This window comes from Rhipicephalus sanguineus, chromosome 10 (genome assembly GCF_013339695.2).
Source record: "Rhipicephalus sanguineus isolate Rsan-2018 chromosome 10, BIME_Rsan_1.4, whole genome shotgun sequence".
NCBI lineage: Eukaryota > Metazoa > Arthropoda > Arachnida > Ixodida > Ixodidae > Rhipicephalus > Rhipicephalus sanguineus.
Genome location: NC_051185.1, coordinates 102,246,855 through 102,269,367, shown reverse-complemented (window position 1 = coordinate 102,269,367; position 22,513 = coordinate 102,246,855). Strand labels below are relative to the sequence as shown.

The 22,513-nt window shown below is 49.7% G+C and overlaps 1 protein-coding gene across 1 annotated transcript in view; it reads left to right on the top strand.

Annotated features, from left to right (window-relative positions):
• The window catches only part of LOC125760284 (uncharacterized protein K02A2.6-like), a 25,439-nt gene extending 3,221 nt beyond the window's left edge, over positions 1-22,218 (top strand). Inside the window, exon 2 of the mRNA XM_049420161.1 lies at positions 20,586-22,218. Coding sequence (XP_049276118.1) covers positions 20,587-22,218 — 1,632 coding nt within the window. The 5' untranslated portion in view covers position 20,586. The remainder of the gene's footprint in view (positions 1-20,585) is intronic.
• Positions 22,219-22,513: the final 295 nt, after the last annotated feature.

Here is a 22,513-nt window from a genome sequence, read left to right as displayed (position 1 = left end):
AGGCGAAACGGCCTCGCGACAGCGGACGACTACCTCACCGAACACAGTTGCAAGAACGACGACCTTCCCGCTCGCCGTCGCCCGGCCGCTACATGTCGCCGCACCGCCGGCAGTACACTGGCCCAAACCGGGGCCGGTCGCCTAGCCCGCATCAGGGAAACTAAGGGCAGCAACCGATGGAGGTGCGGTTGCTGTACGACGAAATGCCGAAGATCCTCCGCGGCCGCCGACGACAACAACGCGACGAGACTTGCCGAACACGACGCGAAGCAGACAAAGCCCTGACGATGAAACCTCGGTCGCTGAAGAAGACCTGTCAACGCGACAAGACGACAAGACGCGACAAGACGACAAGACGGACAAGACGACCTAGCCGTGACCCGACTCCGCGATTTACCCCCAACGCCAGACGACGAATTAGCGACCCTCGACGTACTATTTCGACGGCCACAACATCACTGCTCTCGTCGACACTGCAGCCGACTATTCCGTCGTCAGTGGACCAATCGCCAAAAGATTGAAGAAAGTTAGGACCGCTTGGCAAGGCCCCGAAATCCGGACCGCTGGGGGCCATCTAATAACTCCGGCTGGAGTCTGCACCGCAAGAGTCACCATCAATAACCGGACTTATCCTGCGAGCTTTGTAATCTTGCAGCATTGCTCCAGAGATGTGATACTTGGGATGGACTTCCTAAGCCACCACGGCGCCGTCATCGATCTGAGGTCTGAGTCAATAACACTAACCTCAGAAAAAGCGCTGCCGCCACACACGACGCCAGAAAACCTCGTGTTGAATGTGATAGAAGAGCACGTCACCATTCCGCCTCTCTCCAGCATCATCATTCCCGTCGGCACCCAAAAACCACAGACCTTGAAGGTGTCATCGAGGGCGATCAGCACCTACTTCTGAACCGTCAGATTTGCGTCGCAAGAGGCATAGCCGAGCTGCGTGATGGCAAAGCTAAGGTAGTGCTGACAAACTTCAGCCACGAATATAGGCACCTCAACATTGGTAAGACGGTCGCCTACATTTCGTGGACGCCGCAATGCTTTCGCCCTCTTCGATGCTACAGAACCTGCTTCGACGGATCGACGAACCCAACCCGATTTCGACGTCAACCCGAGCCTCCCGAAGCACAAGCAAGACCAGCTAAAAGCCCTGCTCCTACAATTCAAGGACTGCTTCTCGTCCTCGTCAATAATTCGACAGACCCAAGTCGCGAAACATCGCATCATAACAGAAGAAATGCCCGACCAATCCGTCAGAGCCCGTACCGAGTTTCGACGCGAGAACGCGAGGCCATCAAGAAACAGGTCGACGAAATGCTACGCGACAACATCATCCAGCCGTCCAAGAGTCCGTGGCTGTCATCTGTGGTGTTAGTGAGGACGAAGGATGGAACCCTACGTTTTTGCGTCGACTATCGTCGCCTGAACAAGGTCACGAAGAAGGACGTGTACCCTCTCCCACGAATAGACGACGCCCTAGATCGACTCCACAACGCCAAGTACTTTTCGTCGATGGACCTCAAGACCGGCTACTGGCAAATCGAAGTAGACGAGAGAGACCGAGAAAAGACTGCCTTCATAACACCAGACGGCCTGTTCGAGTTCACGGTCATGCCCTTTGGTCTTTGCTCGGCACCCGCGACTTTCCAACGTGTCATGGATACAGTACTGGCTGGCTTGAAGTGGCAGACTTGCCTCGTGTACTTGGGCGACGTCGTTGTGTTTGCCTCAACCTTCGACGAAAGCAATAAAGAGCTCCGGACTCACACTGAAGCCAGAAAAGTGTCGCTTTGCGTACGAGGAGCTCTTGTTCTTGGGACACGGGATAAGCAAGTCCGGAGTACGCCCTGACCCCCAGAAGACAGTCGCCATCGCTACATTCCCGTCGTCTGCCGACAAGAAGGCCGTGCGTCGATTTCTCGGCCTGTGCGCCTATAACAGGCGGTTCGTCAAAAACTTCGCCCGCATCGCCGAGCCACTTACTAACCTTACCAGGACCGACGTCGAGTTCAAGTGGGAAACGCCGCAGGAGGAAGCATTTCAAGAACTAAAACGACGCCTGCAGACGCCTCCGTTACTCGCGCATTTCGACGAATACGCCCAAACGGAAGTGCACACCGACGCAAGCAATGTAGGACTCGGCGCCGTTCTTGTGCAGAGGACTGATGGATTGGAAAGGGTAATCAGCTATGCTAGCCGGTCGCTATCAAAGACGGAAACCAACTATTCTACGACAGAAAAGGAGTGCCTTGCCATAATCTGGGCAACATCAAGTTTCGCCCCTACCTTTACGGCAGGTCCTTCAAAGATGTGAGCGACCACCACGCCCTGTGTTGGCTAGCTAACTTGAAGGACCCTTCAGGTCGTCTCGCACGATGGAGCCTGAGACTTGAAGAATTCGACATTACCGTCGTTTACAAGTCCGGAAGAAAACACTCTGACGCCGACTGCCTTTCTCGTGCCCCCGTGGACCCGCCACCGCAAGACGACCAGGATGACGACTACTTCTTGGGAACCATAAGTGCCGACCACTTCGTTGAACAACAGCGATCCGACCCGGAACTCAGAGGCCTTATGGAATACCTTATGGAATACCAGAGGCCTTATGGAAGAACGCCGTCGTTCCTAAAGTGTTCAAGCGAGCACTGACGCCGTTTTTCTTAGGCAACGGCGTTCTCCAAAAGAAGAACTTCTCACCACATCGAGCCAAGTACCTTCTCGTGGTGCCTTCAGAATTGCGGCCAGAGGTCCTCCAGGCCCTGCACGACGACCCGACAGCAGGACACCTCGGTGTTTCCCGAACGCTGGCAAGAATACAGGAGAAGTACTACTGGCCGCGCCTTGCCGCCGACGTCACTCGCTACGTAAGGACATGCCGAGACTGTCAGCGACGCAAGACGCCGCCAACAATACCAGCGGGCTTTCTTCAGCCGATCGAGCCACCTCGGCGACCATTCCAGCAGATCGGGATGGACCTCCTCGGACCGTTCCCAACGTCGACTAATGGTAATAGGTGGATCATCGTAGCTACCGACTACCTGACCCGTTACGCCGAAACAAGGGCCCTACCTAGAGGCAGTGCCGCCGAGGTATCGAAGTTCTTCGTTGAAGACATCGTTCTGCGTCATGGCGCCCCTGAGGTCCTGATCACCGACAGAGGTACGGCGTTTACTGCGGAGCTAACTCAGGCGATCTTGAGGTACAGCCAGACAAGCCACCGCCGGACCTCTGCCTACCACCCTCAGGCCAATGGCCTCACCAAGCGGCTAAATAAGACCATCGCCGACATGCTGGCCATGTACGTTGACGTCGAGCACAAGACGTGGGATGCCATCCTTCCGTACGTGACCTTCGCATACAACACCGCTGTGCAAGAAACGACGCAGGTGACGCCTTACACGTTGGTCTACGGAAGGAGCCCAGCAACGACGCTCGACGCAATGCTGCCAACAGCCACCGACGAAGACAATCTCGACGTCGCTTCCTATTTGCAACGCGCCGAAGAAGCTCGACAGCTCGCCCGCCTGCGCATCAAGACCCAACAGCACACCGACAGCCGTCGCTACAATCTTCGACGACGATTCGTGGAGTACCAGCCCGGCGACCATGTCTGGGTCTGGACACGACGACGCGGACTGAGCGAGAAGCTTCTGCGACGACACTTCGGACCGTACAGGATACTTCGACGTCTCGGCGCACTCGACTACGAGGTTGTCCCCGACGGCATCACGATCTCTCAGAGGCGTCAAGCTCGGCCTGAGGTCGTGCATGTGGTGCGCCTTAAACCATACTATCCTCGTTAACGCGCCTGAGGAATTTAATGTTTGCTTGCTTAGTTTTCCTTAGTATTGCATGTATTCATGTTCTGTTTCTAAGCATCGGGACGATGCTTTTTCAGAGGGGGGCATTGCCACGTACGTTTTCTTATCATTACTTTTGCTGTATTCCGTTTTTCGCCCACAAAGGCTGTCAGCAACGCTCAGCGCAAGCTGCGCCTCATTGTTCGAGAAGCTTCGCGGTTATTGTAGATGATTTTGTTAAGATTGCGCGCAAGACGCGAACACTCGAGCTTACTCTAGAGATTGTGCAACAACCACCTATATCGCTAGAAAGTTCGATAGCGTCTGTATAAAAGCCGACGCATTTGACCGCTTGTAAGTTCATCTACGATCGACGCTCTGTCCGCCGCTATCAGTGTATTGCTGTAGCTTTCAGTTTCTCGGCCACAAGTTCGGCCTAATAAAGAGTTTCATCTCGACTTGCTGACTGCTGCCTTCGTCGACGTCACGACCACGTGACAATATGTACGAAAAGAAGAACAGCCCAATAGCACGCTCTTTGTTCTCGCAGGACTGTGCTTCCCACACGTGGACTGCTTGTGGTTTTTTCTAGAACGTTCTTGTTTTTTATCTTATTTATTTATTTTATATACACAAAAGAAATTGTCAGTACGTCGCTACAGATCATATAATGTATTTGTTGGAGTTGTATGAAGCGTAAGTCATACGATGATAACGTTAGGCACAAATATACGGTACTTAATGATCATACGCAGCAACATACACAATAATTGTACTCACACGAAAAATTTCCCAATATTAAGTAAAGTTAGATATTTATTCAACTGGTTACTACTAGTTATGCATTCGGGTAATCTATTTCGCTCCGCAATGGCGGTCTGGAAGAAAGGGTATTAACAATGTGGACGAAAATAAATAGGTGACTACGAATATATATTTTAAAAAGCATTGCTGCTGAATGGAGAAAATTATTAGGAAAATTCACGATGAAGTACTGATTCATTGATAGTCTGGAGGAATTTTCATAAAATATAAAGAAAAGCAGATAGGGTGAGTCGCAACTGAAAAGTGAAAAACGAAGATGACCATGAATATTTACTACGGAGACCAAGAAAGAAATCAAGAGAAATATTGGGTGCGATAAAAGAAGGGGCACTGTTTATCAATCTGAAGCCAGAGCTGAATGAATGAAGATAAAAACACGCTGTAGTAGACATTCTCTAAAGGGAGGGGACATGCATCTCTCGTAAAAAAAATCCTAACATGAGGTGTATTCCACTGCCTTGCGGTCCTGCTATGTGAAAGAGTCGACCTCAAACACATTTACTGCGCTTTCGTTTCCATGCTGGCTTTGCTGCACGATTCGATAACTTTGCAAGAAAAAAAATATTTAGTTGAATTACAGAAGGAAAGCATTGACAATGCCGTGCCGATAGCGTTTTGATAATAAAATGAATGTTCGAGAAAAGTGCGAAAGCTAAATGGCGCGATGATGCGAGCTGGCACAGCACATGTCGGTGACAAATCCCGAGAAGCTCGTCGAACTCTTTTGTTTGTGAGACAAAGTTTACGAGATTATAGACAAGTGTGTATTTCGTATTGCTTACGCTTAAACTTTCAACACCTGACACTTAATACCATGAATTAGTGTGTAACACACGTGGAGTGATGGTGCTTAGGAGTGCGTGGCATCGACACTGCGACTACATAAACGTCGCCGGATTTAGAATGAGCGAAGAGAATGTTGCAGTTTTCCAACGACGCTCTAGATGACTAATAACCCCGGATTTCTTCGCCTGCAACGCCATTACAGTGGACAGAAAACAACACACGAATTCAAGCAAAAGGTGGCATTGGCCGCATGGGAAGCAATTGCAATTGCAATGCAAACTATGGGCGGAAACACAATATAAACTGTCGCTCCAAGAAAGGAAAAGCTAATGGAGGCAAGAAAACCAAATGAGAAATAAGGTTAATAAGTGAAGCATAGGTAGAATACGCCGGTAAGAGTTTAGAAACACTACTGAAGCGAAGAAGCTTGCCATATGCTCCATCTCCACTAACGTGAAACCTGGGGACAGGCGAAGCATGCAGTGTGCGCCGGTGTTTCAGCTTCATCGGCGCTGCGTCGGCGTTGTCTTTCGCGGGCGAGTGCGCGTCCTCGCTTCTTCCGAAAGCGTCTAACGCAGAAAGAGCGTTTTTGTAGCCAACGCGCGCCGTTCGCTTCACTTGGCGCGCGCTGATTTCGCACCGGTGAAGTGCCGGTAGGAGGAGCAATCGCGCCCTTGCTGAGGCGGTGGCGCCCTTTGTTGCGTTGAACCGGTTCAATAATTTCAATGAGAGGCAGACTTGCCTTAAGTTGTCTTCGTGTTAGACACCGCATTATGTGACGAAGTATGATTTACAGCAGAACACTTGGCATTTGAAACCAATTTTGAGACTGAATTTGAAAAAAATTCTCTTAAAATGAAAGCGAATAAATCCTGCTTATTCCACTATTTCAAATTCGTTCAAATCGTTTTAGTTTATTCTGAACCGGTTTTGACTAATTTACACTTTTTTCTGACCAAAAATTCACAACTTGATTTACCGTGTCAACGACAGGAGACACCGATAAGCCGAGACCTTAAGGCGCTACGCCCCTAAAGTGGTTGACAATTCAGCGTACAATGCGCTATACTAGGGGAGAGCGCAAACCATCCAAACGTTGCAGCATTTCGTTGGAATCGTTACGGGTTGTGCTACGCAGGAAAGGTGAGCAGTTTACTAATAACAGTTGCTTGGGGCTGAAGAGGAATCGAAACCACGGCATGATTGAGGATCGTCATCGTAGTAGACACCGGATTAAATTCGACCAAGTAGGTTTCTGTAACGTGCATGCAAAATCTCTGCACACATGTGTTCATTGTACTTCGCCGCATCAGAAGTGCGGCCGCCGTGATCGCAAATATAGAAAATAATAGAAAGTATTACGACCTGTACTACGTTACAGTGTCAAGCTGTGAAGGGCCAGAGTGTCCAATGGAGCCAACTCTAGACGGTCCTCAAGTAAGGTCATTCGTTTTACTGACAAGAGTGGCACAAGTTTCCCTAGCATTTGTTTGTAAACTAGGAGGCTAAGGTTCACACGAACGCCATTTTTGAAAGTCATGAGAAGACATCAATGAAGAAGCACAAAACTATAAAATAGGAATTAGAATATTAAATCTTAAAGTCCCTCTTTAGCCTAATCACGACGCCTAAAAGGTTAACAACTGCCTTACAAATAAGACAAGACTTGCTAATGATGCACGTTTTTCATCACAGACGGTGTGGGAGATCAGACGCAAGCTCCAACAGAGACCCTGTGAGAATGAGAAGAGAGCGAGCGGAACTTTACTCAAAGGAAAGGGGGATCTTAGATCCTCTATGGTTGGGGTCTTACGTCCGGGGTTTCACTGACCTTGGCCGCCCACAGGACTTGATTCAAGAGCGCGACCTGCACTACTGGGGTGCGTATTATGATTTGGTGGCGCCGCAGCGTACGCGAGAGAGAAAAAAGAGAGAGCGATGAGGGAGCCAACGGCGGCCGCCGGGAGCTTTTGCTCGCTATTGGTTCTTTTTTAGGTTTTGCTCGCTATTGGTTCTTTTTAGGTTTTCGAACGCACGCGCGCCCCTCCCAACGCCGCAGATCCGCGCGCCGAGGGCGCGTGCGAGTGGGTTTCGATAGGGTGGTAGTTTTGAGGAGCAATGTGGTTGCGACTGTCAACGTGAAGTACCTCCGCGTCCACCTGTGCACGGACGGAGACGCGCACGAGTAACACGTTAGAAAAATTATACGGCACGCATCGCCGACAGGGAAACACGAAACCCAAAAGTGCGTCCAAAATCTTTGCCATGTTAGCTTGATGATTAGTGGAATCACGTAGGTTTGGGCATGTCGCTGTTACATTGCTGTTTCGAGCGCATACACGAGACAAAAACAAGTAACACCGAATAATACATTCGTTACCTTCCAACAGATTTATTTTCAAAGCGTCGCACTCATATATGTGGGATTTGTGAAAGGCCCGACAACATTCTGGAGAAAGGCACCAAACTTGCAATGGAACCTAGATTTTCTGCTCGAGAATTGTTAACATTAGTCAGAGATGTTTCAATGTGTACTGAAGGCAGTGATATTTAAAGGGGTCATGAACCACTTTTCCAAGTAATGATCTAATGGCCTCAGTATCGGAGTGTACTGCCTCCCGAATCGATTGCCGCAAAAATTTCTCGAATCCGTCAAGAATCAGCGGAGTTACGGGGGTTTGGCGCACGCTCCCAGCGCTTTCTCTCTTTTCTCGTGCCGACGAGCGCACTGGAAGCTAGACAGGGAGGGATGGCATGGGGGAAAGAAGTTACGCCAGCGCGCGTCATGAAACGCGATCGCTCTGCCGCTGTGATTCGCTTGCGCGAGTGCGGCTACCGTGTACTGAGGAGGGCGCCGGCAAGTGACGGCACCCCGCGGCAAGAAGCGCATCTGATCCGAACGCCGCTCTCGATTTACGGTCGGCTATCGGCCAATAAGCGTGCTATGTCTCTGCGACGTACAGCGGACAGACGCCCCGCCCACCGACGAGAGTGAGAACCGGCCTCTGTTTGAAAAGAGGGTGCCTGGGGAAACGGCAACTTCGCGCTCCGCTTGTGGCCATTGCGCGGCGCGCACGACTGTAATATTTGGCAGAGCAGTTCATAGCCGTGTCAGCTTTCCGCAGGATGTGTTTTTTCAATCAGCCCAAGGGGTGCTTCATGACCCCTTTAAAGGTGTTTTTGTCAGGTGTTGATGTGGTATCGCGGGCAATGCTCCCCAAGTCAAAAATAACAGCCTGGCTGTCGTTCCTGCAGACAATGAAGGCGGGTTTGTTGTTCTTCCGCATGAGAATTTAAAAGGGAAGGCCAATGCAGCTAATATTATTAATAATATCTGCGGTTTAACGTCCGAAAACCACCATATGATTATGGGAGACGCCGTAGTGGAGGGCTCCGGAAATTTTGGCCACCTGGGGTTGCCAATGCAGCTATTGTATGTGCATTCTTAACTAAAAATGATGTTTTCACTGAAAAAAGTAAAAAGCGAAGCAAAAAAATTATGTCAAAAGTTAAACCACAGCAAACTCGCTCGTGATATCGGAAGTAAAACAGCATTGGTTTTTTCACTGATCTTGAAGTGAAGACCCATAAGCCAGAATGGTCCTTGCGCATCATCGTGTCAGAATCAGGTACATGGCAAATGTCTGTTGGCCTTTACATTCAAGACAAGTTGAAGTTACTGAGCATAGATGATCTGTTTTTGATGACGAAGAATTCTCAGCAAGTGATCAGTTGTCTTCAAACTGAGCCTTGCAATAACTTGCATGCTTTCTCTATCGACGTCAAATGTGTATATGATTTCTTGCCCCATAACGAGCTGATTTCGTGCGTTCAAGAATGCATGGAGGCTTATGATCAATTCAAATCGATAAATACTGCCGCCTGCGTATTGTTGCAAGGGTTTCGTGACTTTCTATTTGCGTGCCATCACCTGAATCTGGTTTAAATATTTTTCTTCAAAAATAAGAAATTCGCATGAGTTCATGCATTGCGCCCATCCTTAGAGGTCTGTATCTTGCCCGCCTAAACAGTAAATTCGGAAGCCAAACTTATCAGTTCAAATGTCAAGAACGTGTACCGGTATTTTGACGATTACATTGTTTTCCTGGATAGAACCATAATTGACAATGACGTCTCTCAGCTACTAGACGCTTTTACATAGTGCCATCATACGCTTCTTATCACCCATGAAACACCGGGAATCAACAGCTTCAGATATCATACGCATGCGTTTTAACAGGTAACCATGAGAGAGAGAGAGAGAGGTTTATTTGTAGAAAGGCAGAGAGGTCGGCCTGAGCGATATTATGCTCTAGCCTGCTACTCTACACCGGGGGTGGGGAAAGGGGAGAAAAAAGAATGATGGATGACGATGGTAAGTAAGAGAGGTGAGTATGTACAGCCCCGTCTAGGTGGTGCAGTGCTATAGCCGCGCATCCAGTCCAGTGGCTTGTAGGAAAGCTGCAACCGCTCTTATGACCACAGTTGTGCTGTTGGCGTCAGGCCATGGGCCCAACACAACCTCATCAGTTAATGGCCTATTATGCACTCCTTCAGTCGAGGAAATCAGTTTTTGTCGTTCGCGTGCGTATGCTGGGCAGGTACAAAATATGTGCTCAAGTGTTTCTGGCACTTGACAGTGATCACAGTTGGGACCGGTGTCACTACGGCCGATGATATGTGCATAACGTCTTGTGAAGGCCACACCAAGACGAATTCGGTGAATCATACTTGTGTTGTGTCGTTTTAATTTACGAGGCATACAGAACCTCATTTCGGGGTCCCATTTGTGTAATCGCCGGTGTCGTCGCTCCGGTTTCGTCCAGTGCTCAAGTGTGAGGTCACGCATTACGTACCGAAGCAGGGCGTTCGTGTCTCGTCGTGAAAACGCAGTGCGCACTTCAGGGCCACTGGTCAAGGCTCCTTTAGCTTCTGCGTCTGCGTCTTCGTTTCCCATTATGCCGCAGTGGGCAGGAATCCATTGGAAGGTGACGAGGTGGCCATTTGTTGAAGCAACGTGAAGACGCTCCATAATTTCTATGGCTAAAATATAGTATGGACCTTGTCTCATGACGCAATTAATTGTTTGCAAAGCGGGTTTCGCATCGCAGAATATTGTCCATGTACGAGGTTGTTCTCCAGAAATGAATCTTATGCCTCCCGGATAGCAACAAGCTCTGCGGCAGTTGATGTGGTCTTGTGGTCTATTTTGTACCGTCGAGCTATAACCATTTGTGGGATGACAAAGGCTGCAGCAGAGGTACATAGCGTGGTAGATCCATCGGTGTACACGTGCATGGTGCCGTCGTACGCTGTATAAATGTGATGTAGGGTCAGTTGCTTGAGGCCAATTGGTGAAACTAGGGACTTCTTCGTAATCCCAGGAATCACAAGGCTAACAGGCGGTTTACGCAGGACCCACGGCGGTGTTCCAGGAAATCTCGGGGAAGAAAACCTTGATGGTAGAACGTTTTCGTGCCGTGATATTGCTCTTGAAAAGCTGCAGTTTGGGTGGGTGGCACGGAGTGCTGATAGCGGGTGCTGCCTGTGTCGGGTCAAGAGGCGAAGATGCACTCGAAGTGGCTCGCAGCGCATGTATACACTGATGAGACAAGCCCGAGCTTCCGCGATGGTTCCATTCGTTGACGTGCAGCGTGGTAGGCCCAAGCATGTTCGCAATCCTTGAGCTTGAATACTCTCTAGCGTGTTCACACAGCTCGGTCTCATGTTTGAGAGCACCGGCATGCTATACCGTATATATCCTACAAACAGCGCATTGTAGAGTTGAAGAAGTGACGATTCTGATGGGCCCCATCTTGCTCCTGCCACAGTCCGAAGAACGAGAACAAAACTTTTCAATTTTGATTTCAGTGCTGCGACGTGTCTCGACCACGATAGATCCCTGTCTATGATTACCCCAAGGAACTTGTGGTGCGTTACAGTAGGTATCGCTGTTCCATTAATAGTTATAGGGTATCTTGACATATCTTTGCGCGTGAATGCAAGCACTGCGCATTTGTCAATGGAAAGAGTGAGACCCTGGCGCCGTAGATATTTAGCTGTTAACGTCACTGCACGTTGAAGTCGAGCACGCAATTGCGGACGAGTAGCTCCGGACGCCCATATGCATATGTCATCCGCATATGCGCTGACTTTTACCGTGCTGGGAAGTTCTGCTGCCAGTCCAATCATAGTAACGTTGAACAGAATTGGGCTGAGAACTCCCCCTTGGGGAACACCACGGTGAATAGTATGTCGATCGGTGTCTCCGTCGCTTGTCGTCATGTAAATGGTACGGTCACTAAGGTAACTTACGATCCAGGCGTACAGTCGTCCGCCGACGTCTAAATCTTCCAGTGCGTCAAGGATCGCATAATGCAGCACATTATCTTAGGCGCCCTTAATGTCTAGGAAGACGGCCGCTACTAGTCTGCGTCGGTTTCTTTCCTCTTCAACATTTGAGATCAAGTCGACCACACCGTCGACTGCAGATCGTCCTCTTCTAAAGCCGTTCATAAATGCAGGAAAGCAATTATTGCTTTCTAGAAGCCACTCTAATCTTGACAGCACCATCCTTTCCATTACTTTCCCGACGCAGCTGGCTAAAGCGATCGGTCTGTAGGAGGAAAGGGCATGAGGACACTTCCCTGGTTTGAGCAACGCAATAATGCGACTGCATTTCCATTTAGCTGGGACATGTCCCGACTCCCACGAGTTGTTATAGTGGGAGAGCAGGATATGTCGTGCTTCTGTACCAAGATGGCGGAGTGCAGCGTACGTGATTCCGTCAGGTCCTGGTGCCGATGAGCGTCGGGAAACAGAAATGGCAGCGTCAAGCTCATGCATTGTGAAAGGCACATCGAGGCGCTCATCAGACGATGGGGGCGCTATGGTGGTAAGAGTCTCAATCACAGCATCAGTGGTGGCCGCGATAAGGCTGCAGTAGTCTCCGGCTATGTCAATTGCTCCCCGACCTTGATGTAGAGCCACGGCTCGGAATGGTTGACTTTGTTGGGGAATTGTCTGCAAACTTCGTACCACCCGCCAGATCTTAGATAGAGGTTGCCTAGGGTCGAGAGATCCGCAGAATGTCCTCCACCGCTGCCTGTCAATCTTGTCGAGATGCCGAAGAACGTGTCGTTGAGCTCGGCGACAGGCGGAGAGGTCTGACGGGGATTTCGTTCTTCTGTGTCGTCGTTCCGCGCGGCGACGGATTGCACGAAGGGCCTCGTATTGGGAGTCGATTGCTGATCTCTGCATCGGTAGGTTAACCTGTCTGGTTGTGTCACGCAGAGAAGAAGCAATGATATCCTCTATTTCGGATGATACAGTCGTTTGCTGACAGCCCGTCTTGACAGATGCCTTGAATAAGGTCCAGTCTGTTTGACGGATGTAGCGTGAAGCTGAGCGGCGAAACCACCTAAACTGAACATAGGTTGGGAGGTGATCGCTACCACGAGTCTCCAAATCCGTGCACCAACATGCAGAAGACAGAAGGCTCCTGGATACAAAGGTAAGGTCGAGGCAGCTGCTATAAGAAGTACCGCGAATAAATGTAGGTGACCCGTCGTTGAGTACGCTTAGACCATAAGTGCACATAAAGTTCGCCAAGTCTCTTCCACGGCAATTCATCGCAGTGCTACCCCAGAGGGGATGATGTGCATTGAAGTCACCAATCACAATGTGTGGACTTTGTGCGGCTTGCAGCACGGTCTTCAGGTGGGAACAGTCGATCTTCGCGCTTGGGTGGATGTATCCTCCTATTACTGAGAACGTCCGCCTTTTATGTGTTATAGTCAGGCTGACGTAATCGTTGTTAGTGTGCGGCGCGATGTCGTGTCTTAAGTACGTCAGATCGCGTCGTATACAAATTAGTACTTTACTTGTACGTTGCTCGCTGCGAGAACACATTTGGACATACCCAGAGATGCGAAAAGTCGAATCCATGTTTGGCTCGCAGACAACAATAACTGGAAATTGGTATTTAAAACCCATTGTCTGAAATCCGACAAACGGCCACGTAGACCTCGAGCATTCCATTGCATAACAAGCGACTGCCGCATGCGTTCTTCAACATCAGTGCCATGTTCGCTTATTGAAGAACCACTAGAAGTGGCTCCAAAACTTCCAGTAGCTGGACAGCAGCCTTAGCAGCGGGTGTGTTTAGGCCGCCAAGAATCTTCCGCATTGAACCCATCAAATTTTTTAACATAGACTTGACGTCTGCATTATCCATCTTTTCATTGTCTTCATTGGGTGCAGTAGCACTATACGACAAGGGCGTACACGCGGCTCGTGATGGTAGCGAAGGCCACTGAAGCTCTGACGTATTCAGAGCCAATGACTGCTTGCCTTGCGCTTGCGTAGACTGTGAAGGTGCTGAATCTTGTGTACCACCCTTTCTGGCCGGCAAAAGCAGGCGAGGAGGTGGTGAAAGCTTGGCTTTGGGTGTTGATTCTTCAACGCGATGAACACTGCTGCTTCGCTTGCGTCGGAGTCGTGAACGATGTTTACGGCGTCGCACAGCCCTTGCAGCTTCTCTGTGTGTGGAGCGGTCTCGAACCATCTTCTTCATAATACTTATTTCATTCCTCATTTTGGGACATTCCTTCGACGTTGCGTCGTGGGCGCCCGAGCAGTTTGGACATTTCGCAGCGGCGTTGCAGTTATCACCATCATGAAGTCCACCGCAATGTTTGCAGGTTACTGCACCCTTGCAAACTGCACTGACGTGCCCAAATTTCAGGCATTTATGACACTGCAGAGGCCTAGGCACGTAAGGGCGCACCGAATGCCTCACGTACCCGACCTTTACATGTGTAGGCAATGTCTCCGACTGAAACACTATTTTTACACATCGGGACCGCCCGAAGCGATGAAAACCAACAATGGGAGACGACGATGACAGCAGTTTCTCAAGGCTAGAGTCTGTGATGTCTTCGTCCACGTCGTAGATAACTCCTGTGGTCGTTTCCTTGTCGTATGCGGAGAATGCGCGAACCGGAATGTTTTCCCAGCTGAACAATCGCTTTCAGTGTGTCCAATATACTCTTCGTAGTGACCTCCACAGACAGGATGTTCTTTCGAGCATTTATGCGTATTTCTGCAACTTGACCAGGGGCGACAAGCTCAAAGTACTCCGACAGGCTCTGCCTGTTCAGCGAGTTCAAGATGTCTGTCGTCGATGTGGGCACATACGAGATCGTGTATGACCGCACGCTACTCGCCTGTTTCGGTGCTTGTCGACCAGTCGGCGATGTCCTTCTGATTTTCCTCTTCAGGCGGCGGCTTGATACGACGGTGAAGTCGCTATCCGAGGTCATATCTTCTGTGGAAGAGCCATCGGAAGTATCAATGTGGACCACGCTGGGGCCGAAGTTGTCACTCGCGTCGGAGGCACAATGATGTGGTCGTCCGGGGCCCAGTTGCTGGATGGGGTTTTGGTCCCCCATTCTAAGGGACAACGTCCCTCAGAGTTCTTGTCGTTGAATGTAAGGTCACGGCAGAATAGTTAGAAAACTCACAGAGATCGAAGCTGAAGCTGTTCCCTGTGATCACTTCTTCTTCTTCCTAACCATGAGTGTTGGTCGTATGAGCATAGAGACAATAAGCCATTCCTGCCATTTTCGTCGAGTCATTCTAAGCTCGTAAAAAGGAGTATAGAGAAGCTGACTATAACGAAGGCGCTTCGCCGCTCCTTCTATCACAAGCGTCAGAGCAGTTTCGTGCGCGGGCCGAGCGCTTGAAAAATGCTAGGTACCCACAGCCAGTGATCACTTCAGTGGCCGAAGGGCTTAAAACCTTCAAACGTGGCCGCCTGAACCCGCTGACAAAATTGCAACAAAAGGAGGGGGGAAAGAAACAACAGTACGCTGTGGTGTCATATGTACACGCTGTATCACACAGGCTTAAGAAGATTGGAAGCACTGCTAACGTCAAGAGCGTGTTCACAGCACGAAACAGACTGTCCAGACTGTGCAAAGCCAGCTACCGGAAAGCCAAGGAAGCTGGGTGTACGACAAAAACAGACATAGCTTTGATGAGTGCGACACCAATGTCGTGCATGCGCCACCGCTAACGTGCGGGAGGAAGTAAACGCCGGCCAGACTGGTCAATATATGAACGATAGCTTGCGGGAGCTCGCCAGCAATGTGCGCAATGGCGCGATGCGGGCCATCTTAGCCTCCACTGCAAGAACTGTGGGTGAAATGCCCCAGTATTCGCAATGCTACATCGTAGCAAGCAGCGCCAAGCAAATGACACGCGAGGTAACACAAGCTGTGAATATCGCTAAATGGCGGACACGTGCGTAAGTCCAACATTAGTAGGTCTAACAAAGAAAGAACTCAATTATCCTAATCACAATTCATGAACGACATGGCGGAAAAGGCAGTAAATATCTTCTCTTAATCTTTTCGTTTTTAGCCGGCTTTCACTTTGCAGTGTTCATCGTTTCCGACGTGAAATGTGACAGTTGCGGTCGTGCGGGATTTTCACCAGTCCCATATATATGAGTGCTACGCTTTGAAAATAAATTTGTTGGAAGTTAGCGCCTGTATTCCTTGGTGTTGGTTCTTTTTGTCTCGTGTGTGCGCTAGAAACAGCAAGTGAACAGGAACATGCCGAAATCTACGTGTTTCCACTAATCATCAAGCTGACGTGGCAAAAATTTTCGACACGCTTTTGGATTTCGGGTTTTCCCTGTCGGCGATCCATGCCGTAATAATTGTCTCACATGTTTCTGGCAATCCGCTCGTGCGCGTCTTCGTCCGTGCACTATTGGATGCGGAGGCACTTCACGTTGACAGTCGGAACCAAATTGCTCATCGAAACTATCACCCTATCGAACCCTATTCTCACGCGCTCTCGGCGCGCGTATCTGCGGTGTGGCGCAGGGCGAGCGCGCGTTCGAAAACGCACACGTGTGCCAAGTCACGTGACGTCAAAAAAAAAAAGAACCAGTAGCGCGCGAGCGCACCTGGCGGGCGCCGCTTAGCGCCGCTGGCTCCCTCCTCGCTATCTCTTTTTGCCCTCTTGTGTGCGCTGCTACGCCAGCAATTCTTAATACTCTCCCGGATCGGAGCTGGCACAACCCTGTGACAGTAAAAGCGAAACAAAACGCTGCAGTAAAGATACACAATGAAATTTGAGGTTACAGTAAATATGATATTTAATAACAGTATCAGCGCGAAAGAAGCCAAGAATTCAGCTGTGTGATGGAAATCGGAGGTCTTATTTTACTCCAAAATTAGCGAATAGGTTTAAAATAATTTCTCCGAAACATCAGTTGATAGATCGGTCTAAATGAAAGTCTCACTAGCGCGTTACAGCTTGCCGCTGATCGCCAGTTGTTTTGTCGTCGCATGCTGCCATGTTTTAGCCAACTGCGAAAAGAAAAGCGGTTGCAACAATTAAATTTTAAGTCAGCATGAAACGACGAAGGTTCGAGTACACTCTTAAAAAAAGAGTCATGTCTACCTGACTTTCTTTGTGGCAGCCGATGATCAACTTTTTTTTCTAATGATAATCACAATACTCTCGTCGGCGCTCCTGCATGAAATAGATGACTCCCTTGCTCCAAGGGAGTCAGCCATCGACATGCATATACATGGTGATTTAAAAAAAGAAAGCTTTACTGACTGCGACGGATATACAGTTCACTGGTTAGGCGAATGCGTAATATGATATACGGAAACCTACCGGTTGAGAATCTATAGAATGCGATCGTGAAATGCGGAATTACGCAAGCATAATGCGATGACTTCAGTTACATTGTTGCTGAAATAGCACGTCGAAACGTCTACAAATATGCAGGGTTCTGAAAAATTTAAAGTCTTGCCCTCCAAGCGAAACATTCACAGTTATGACAACGTTTGACAATGACAGCGCTAACAAATTTACGAATCTCTGAACGTTTGCAAGTGAGGTTCGTAGATTCCTACGACTGCATGTACTGCAGAAAACATACGCTTACTAGTGAAATGACCATGCATGGTGTTGAATTGTTACACCTTAGCGCAAACTATGAAAGAAATGCATGAATAAGAAGTAGGAGAAAGGAGTAAGGTAGGGGCAGAAAGGTCTGCTTTCTCCTACTTTTTACTCGTGCCTTTCTTTCATAGTTTGCGCTCATAGTTTGCGCTTTCTTTCATAGTTTGCGCTCATAGTTTGCGCTTTCTTTCATAGTTTGCGCTCATAGTTTCCGCTTTCTTTCATAGTTTGCGCTCAGATACGCTCATCGCAGCGTTGCGCAGGAAGGAATAAGGCGCGCTAGAGGGCGGAGCGTAGGAGAGAAGAGAGAGAGGGAGGGGACGCGCATGCTCATTGGGGCTATGGGCGCCGCGGGAGGGATGGACAAAGCCCCCGCCGTAAGAGCTTCGCATCTAAATGTCGCACTACATATGCATCGTAGAACATTACAGTTTACATTCGCAGTTGTATCGTTAACATCAGTGGGTGCTTCAACCACGAATCCGTGCAGCACATAACAGGCGAGGTTTGCCATCGACTCTGGCTCGACAATCAGGTGTCCTCGCTGTCGTGCAGGCGCTCGGACGATCAGCGCAGCAAGGCTTTCGGCGTGATTCGGGGGTACCATCTGGGTCTCGGCAATCCTGCTGGGACACCAGTTTGCGGCAAGTCCAAGGACACTTTGGTCTGTGGTAAGCTACCTAGCTTCAGCACAGCGAACGGTTACGTGTAGCTCGGATGCCCTAAGGTCTACTAATTATGCTGAACGCCATCGAGGAACGCCTGCTTACCCCTCGACTGCTGTTCACGTGTGTTCATGTCTATTTGAATGATGGACGATCAGTTCCTTCATGCCGTACTGACCGTTCCAGTGAGTCGGGCGCCTCATACAGATGAAGATGAAAGCTGTCTTCTAAGTTTTATTTTCTTCTCAGTAGACTGCGGTAACTACCCCCTACCCTACCACCAGGGGCGTAGCCAAGAGGGGGGTTGGGGGGTTCAAACCCCCCCGAAATTTTTCAGTTTTGCTTGCGTATATATACACGCACACATACAAACACACGCACGAACATACATAAAGTATGGTTGAAGCCCCCCCCCCCCAAAAAAAAAAAAAATTTCTGGCTACGCCCCAGCCTACCACGAATGATTTCTGCAGCTAACGTAGTTTACTCCTGCTTCCGGGATCGGCCGACTTCTGACGAAGCAACGTTGGCACGCGATCATCTTAAGTCACGTCATGTCACATCATAACGATGCCCTGATGACGTCATAACAACCTCACAAATTTCAGCGATTGCTGGCGTCACGATAAGCCGGATGCTTATTTTTTATGTATCACTTCGTGGTGACGCCGATGCCGACGGTCCCCTTTCCGCTTTTATGACGAATCTAAGCCTTTCGCCTTAAAAAGGCGCAATTACCACGTCATCGCATAAGATTCTCTTTCACTCCTCCTGTTCGGCATTTCTGCGACTAAAATAATAAAGCCGTGCTCCTCCGAAGCGTGGGTGCAGGCGTGCGTTCACTTATTCTTTGTGGCGTTCGCCTGATGTGGAGAGGACGGTAATATAGCCTCGCCGGATGGCTTACACTTCGACCAGTAGCACTGATAGTTGGACGAGTTGGTAAGGTTTCATGGTTATGAAACAGCGCAACGAAAAAACACGCTACATTCACAGCTAGGAAGACGCGAAGACAAGCGAGGAAGACAAGAGTCTTCCTCGCTTTTCTTCGTGTCTTCCTCGTCGTCAGTGTTGTGTGTTTTTTTTTCGTTGGGCCGTTTCATAATCATTACACCTTGGAATTTTCATACGCGAATGTTTTATGAACGCTGCAAGTTGTTCGCAACATTTAGTGCCGAAGAGCGGAGGCCAATGCAAATATGCGCCAACATGTTGTGAGAATAAAAGTACAGTGAGCTTTGCGGTAAGAGATGAAAGAACTTCGATGTCACACTTAATATAAAGGGTCAATTCTCATTTGGAAACTATTATTGATTAGAGGTTAACCACCTGCGAATACAGTGGTGCGCAGTAAATCGGAGGTCTTGTCGAGGCCGGTAGTTAGCAAGGCGGTTCAAAAAAAATTCACGCCATATCCCCGAAGTGAATGATGCTGGAGGAGCTGACTCGGAGATAATCGGGCACACGTGAATGCTCCCTACAAGTCTTCTACTGTCATATAAAGACGTCACACGTTGTTATAGTAGCGATTGTGGTCAGGTTGTTCTCGAACCACAAGCGGTCGCAGACCTCGCAGATGTGTCCAAACGTGTGGTCGAGGAAACCGCACTTGAAGCGCGCGTCGGTGCCACCAACTTCAAGTAGCGACCACTTTCGTCGCTTGGTCGCTGCATCCCGTGCCCGTATACCTCTTCCAGGTTCTCTTGCCTCCGCTTCCGAGCTGCATCGGCTTCGCGGGCTTGTATCTCGGGATCCGCACGACGCTGACATATATCTGCGGGCACGCAGGATCTCACCGCAGGGTCCTATCGGCGAGCCCGCACTGCTGCTGCTTTGCGAGCCCTCCGCTCCGCCGCCTTGTCTTCTTCGTTCATGTTAATATTATTCAAGCGCTTTGCCGGAGTGCAACGAGCGCCGCATGCTACAGTTGACTGCTATATGTGGTTCTGCCTGTGTTATTATCATCATCAATGCTCTCGAAGAACAAGAAGAAGAAGACTTCTACTTCGCGCGAGCGTGCGCATACTACAGTTGGCTATTCTATATGTGGTTTTGCCCGCATTAATATTATCATCAAGGCACTCGAAGAACAAGAGGAAGAAGACTTTTTGTTCGCCCGTGCTGCGCCTGTAGCGGTCGCCTCTGGAACTAAGGTTACGCGTACGGCGCTGGACTTTGCCCTAGCTTAAGAACCTGGCGAGCCAGCTCCTAAAAGTCCACGGAAAATCTCCAGTGCAACTTGTAACATAGTAGCCACCGCTACACGCGCTGATATGTGATGTGTGATATGTGATATGCATCGTGTTGCGTCATCACCAGGTTGCTATAAAAGATGATTGCGTAGGAAATAAAGGGCAGTGTTTTTCCACGGTATCATGCGTGCTGCTTGTTCCTTCAGCTGCTCTCCGCGAGTTGGCTATGACAGTGGCGACGAAGATGAGATTGTGATCTCCTGGTGCTGCCTGGAACGTCCCCTGTGAGGCTCTGTTCTCTACCGTATATCAGTGAGAATGCCTGGAGTCGGCAAGCTTGAGCCGTTCGACGTGGGAACAACCAGCTGGGATGAGTATCAAGAGCGTGTAGAACAATTTTTCATAGCCAACGACGTCGAAGATGAAAAAAAGCGAGCAGTACTTCTCACCTGTTTGGGACCGGCCACGTATTCATTACTGCGGAACCTGCTGTCACCGTCGAAGCCGTCAGAAACAAGGCTGTCAACGATCCTTGACGTACCGAAGAAGCACTTTTCGACGAGATCATCGGAAGTGGTGGCAACGTTCAAGTTTAATTCAAGAATACGTCATTCTGGTGAAGCGGCTGGGGTTTTCTTCGCTAGCCTGAACAAACTTGCTGACGATTGTGCTTTCGGCTCGTTTCAAGACAGAATGCTTCGTGACCGCATTGTGGCAGGCGTCAACGACGAGGCAATGAAGCGACGACTGTTGGAGTTACCTGATTTGACCCTTGATACCGCAAAGAAGAGAGTTATCGCGATGGGAGCGGCGAACAAAGATTCTCGCGCGCTGTCAACAGCCATGCCAATGACTGTTGCGCCGACGAATGCCGTGTCACGTGATACAGGAAAGCAGAAGCATAAACCAGTTTCATATTTCCGCTGCGGAGGCGAGCATCTGGCGACGCAGTGTCGACATGCAAGCAGCGTCTGTCACAAGTGTCGAAGCAAGGGGCACCTGGCGCGAGTATGCAAGGGCAAGGCAGTTACAGTGACGAGCGCAGGTGGTTCAGCGTTTTTTTCCCGGAAGCATCAGTCAATCCATGCCGTAGCCGACGAAGAAAGCCGCTCTGAGACACCGGCACCGCAAGTCTACGAAATGTGGCAAGTGCGCGCACCGGATCATGACGGTAGCCCGTACAGGGTTGAGGTGTCCGTGAATGGAACTTCACTCATTATGGAAATTGACACGGGAGCAAGTGTGTCTCTCGTGTCGGAAGAGACCTTTCGCCGCATATTTCCGTCGCGTCGTCTGGAACCGTCAAGCGTCATGCTGAAAAGTTACACCGGTGAGCTGTCCCCGGTGCAAGGCAGCCTGCCTGCGACTGTACGACTGGGAAACCATGAGTGCCGGGACGTGTTGTACGTCGTCCCAGGGCGCTGCCCGTCCCTTATGGGGCGTGGCTGGATAAAAGGCCACAGAATCGAGCTGCGCAATATGATGGACGTTAAGGCTATCACGTCGGTTGAGGGACTGGTCGCTGAGTATGCGAGTGTTTTCGACGACGCCTTGGGAACATTCAAGGGAGTGTCCGCGAAAATAACCATCGAATACAACCCGAAGCCGCGGTTCTTCAAGGCTCGTCCTGTTCCGTTCACAATGATCGACCGCGTCAACGAGGAACTGATGCGCATGGAACGAGTTGGAGTGCTGCGTCCAGTCAAGACTTCGGAATGGGCTGCGCCTATCGTGCCTATCTTGAAGCGAAGTGGCCAGATTCGGATATGTGGCGACTTCAAAGTCACTGTTAATCCCGTGACAGTGCCTGAAAAATACCCGTTACCACGCGTCGAAGACCTGTTTAGCCGTCTTAGCGGTGGCGAGAAGTTCAGCAAATTGGACTTGAAGGATGCGTATCTGCAAGTTGAACTGGACGAGGCATCCCACAAGCTGGTGACTATCAACTAACCAAAATTAAGGTACCAATACACGCGTTTGCCTTTTGGCGTCACATCTGCTCCTTCAATTTTCCAGCGGGTGATGGAAAATCTGCTACAATGGCTCAGACACGTTGTGGTGTACTTCGACGATGTTCTTGTGACTGGACGTGACGACCAGGACCATCTAACAAACCTGGGCCTAGTCCTAAGCCGGCTGAAACAAGCTGGGCTAAAATTGAAGCTTGATAATTGTACCTTCCTGGAACGACAATTTGAATACCTGGGTCACGTTGTCACGGCTGGGGGTTTCAACCCAACCCTGA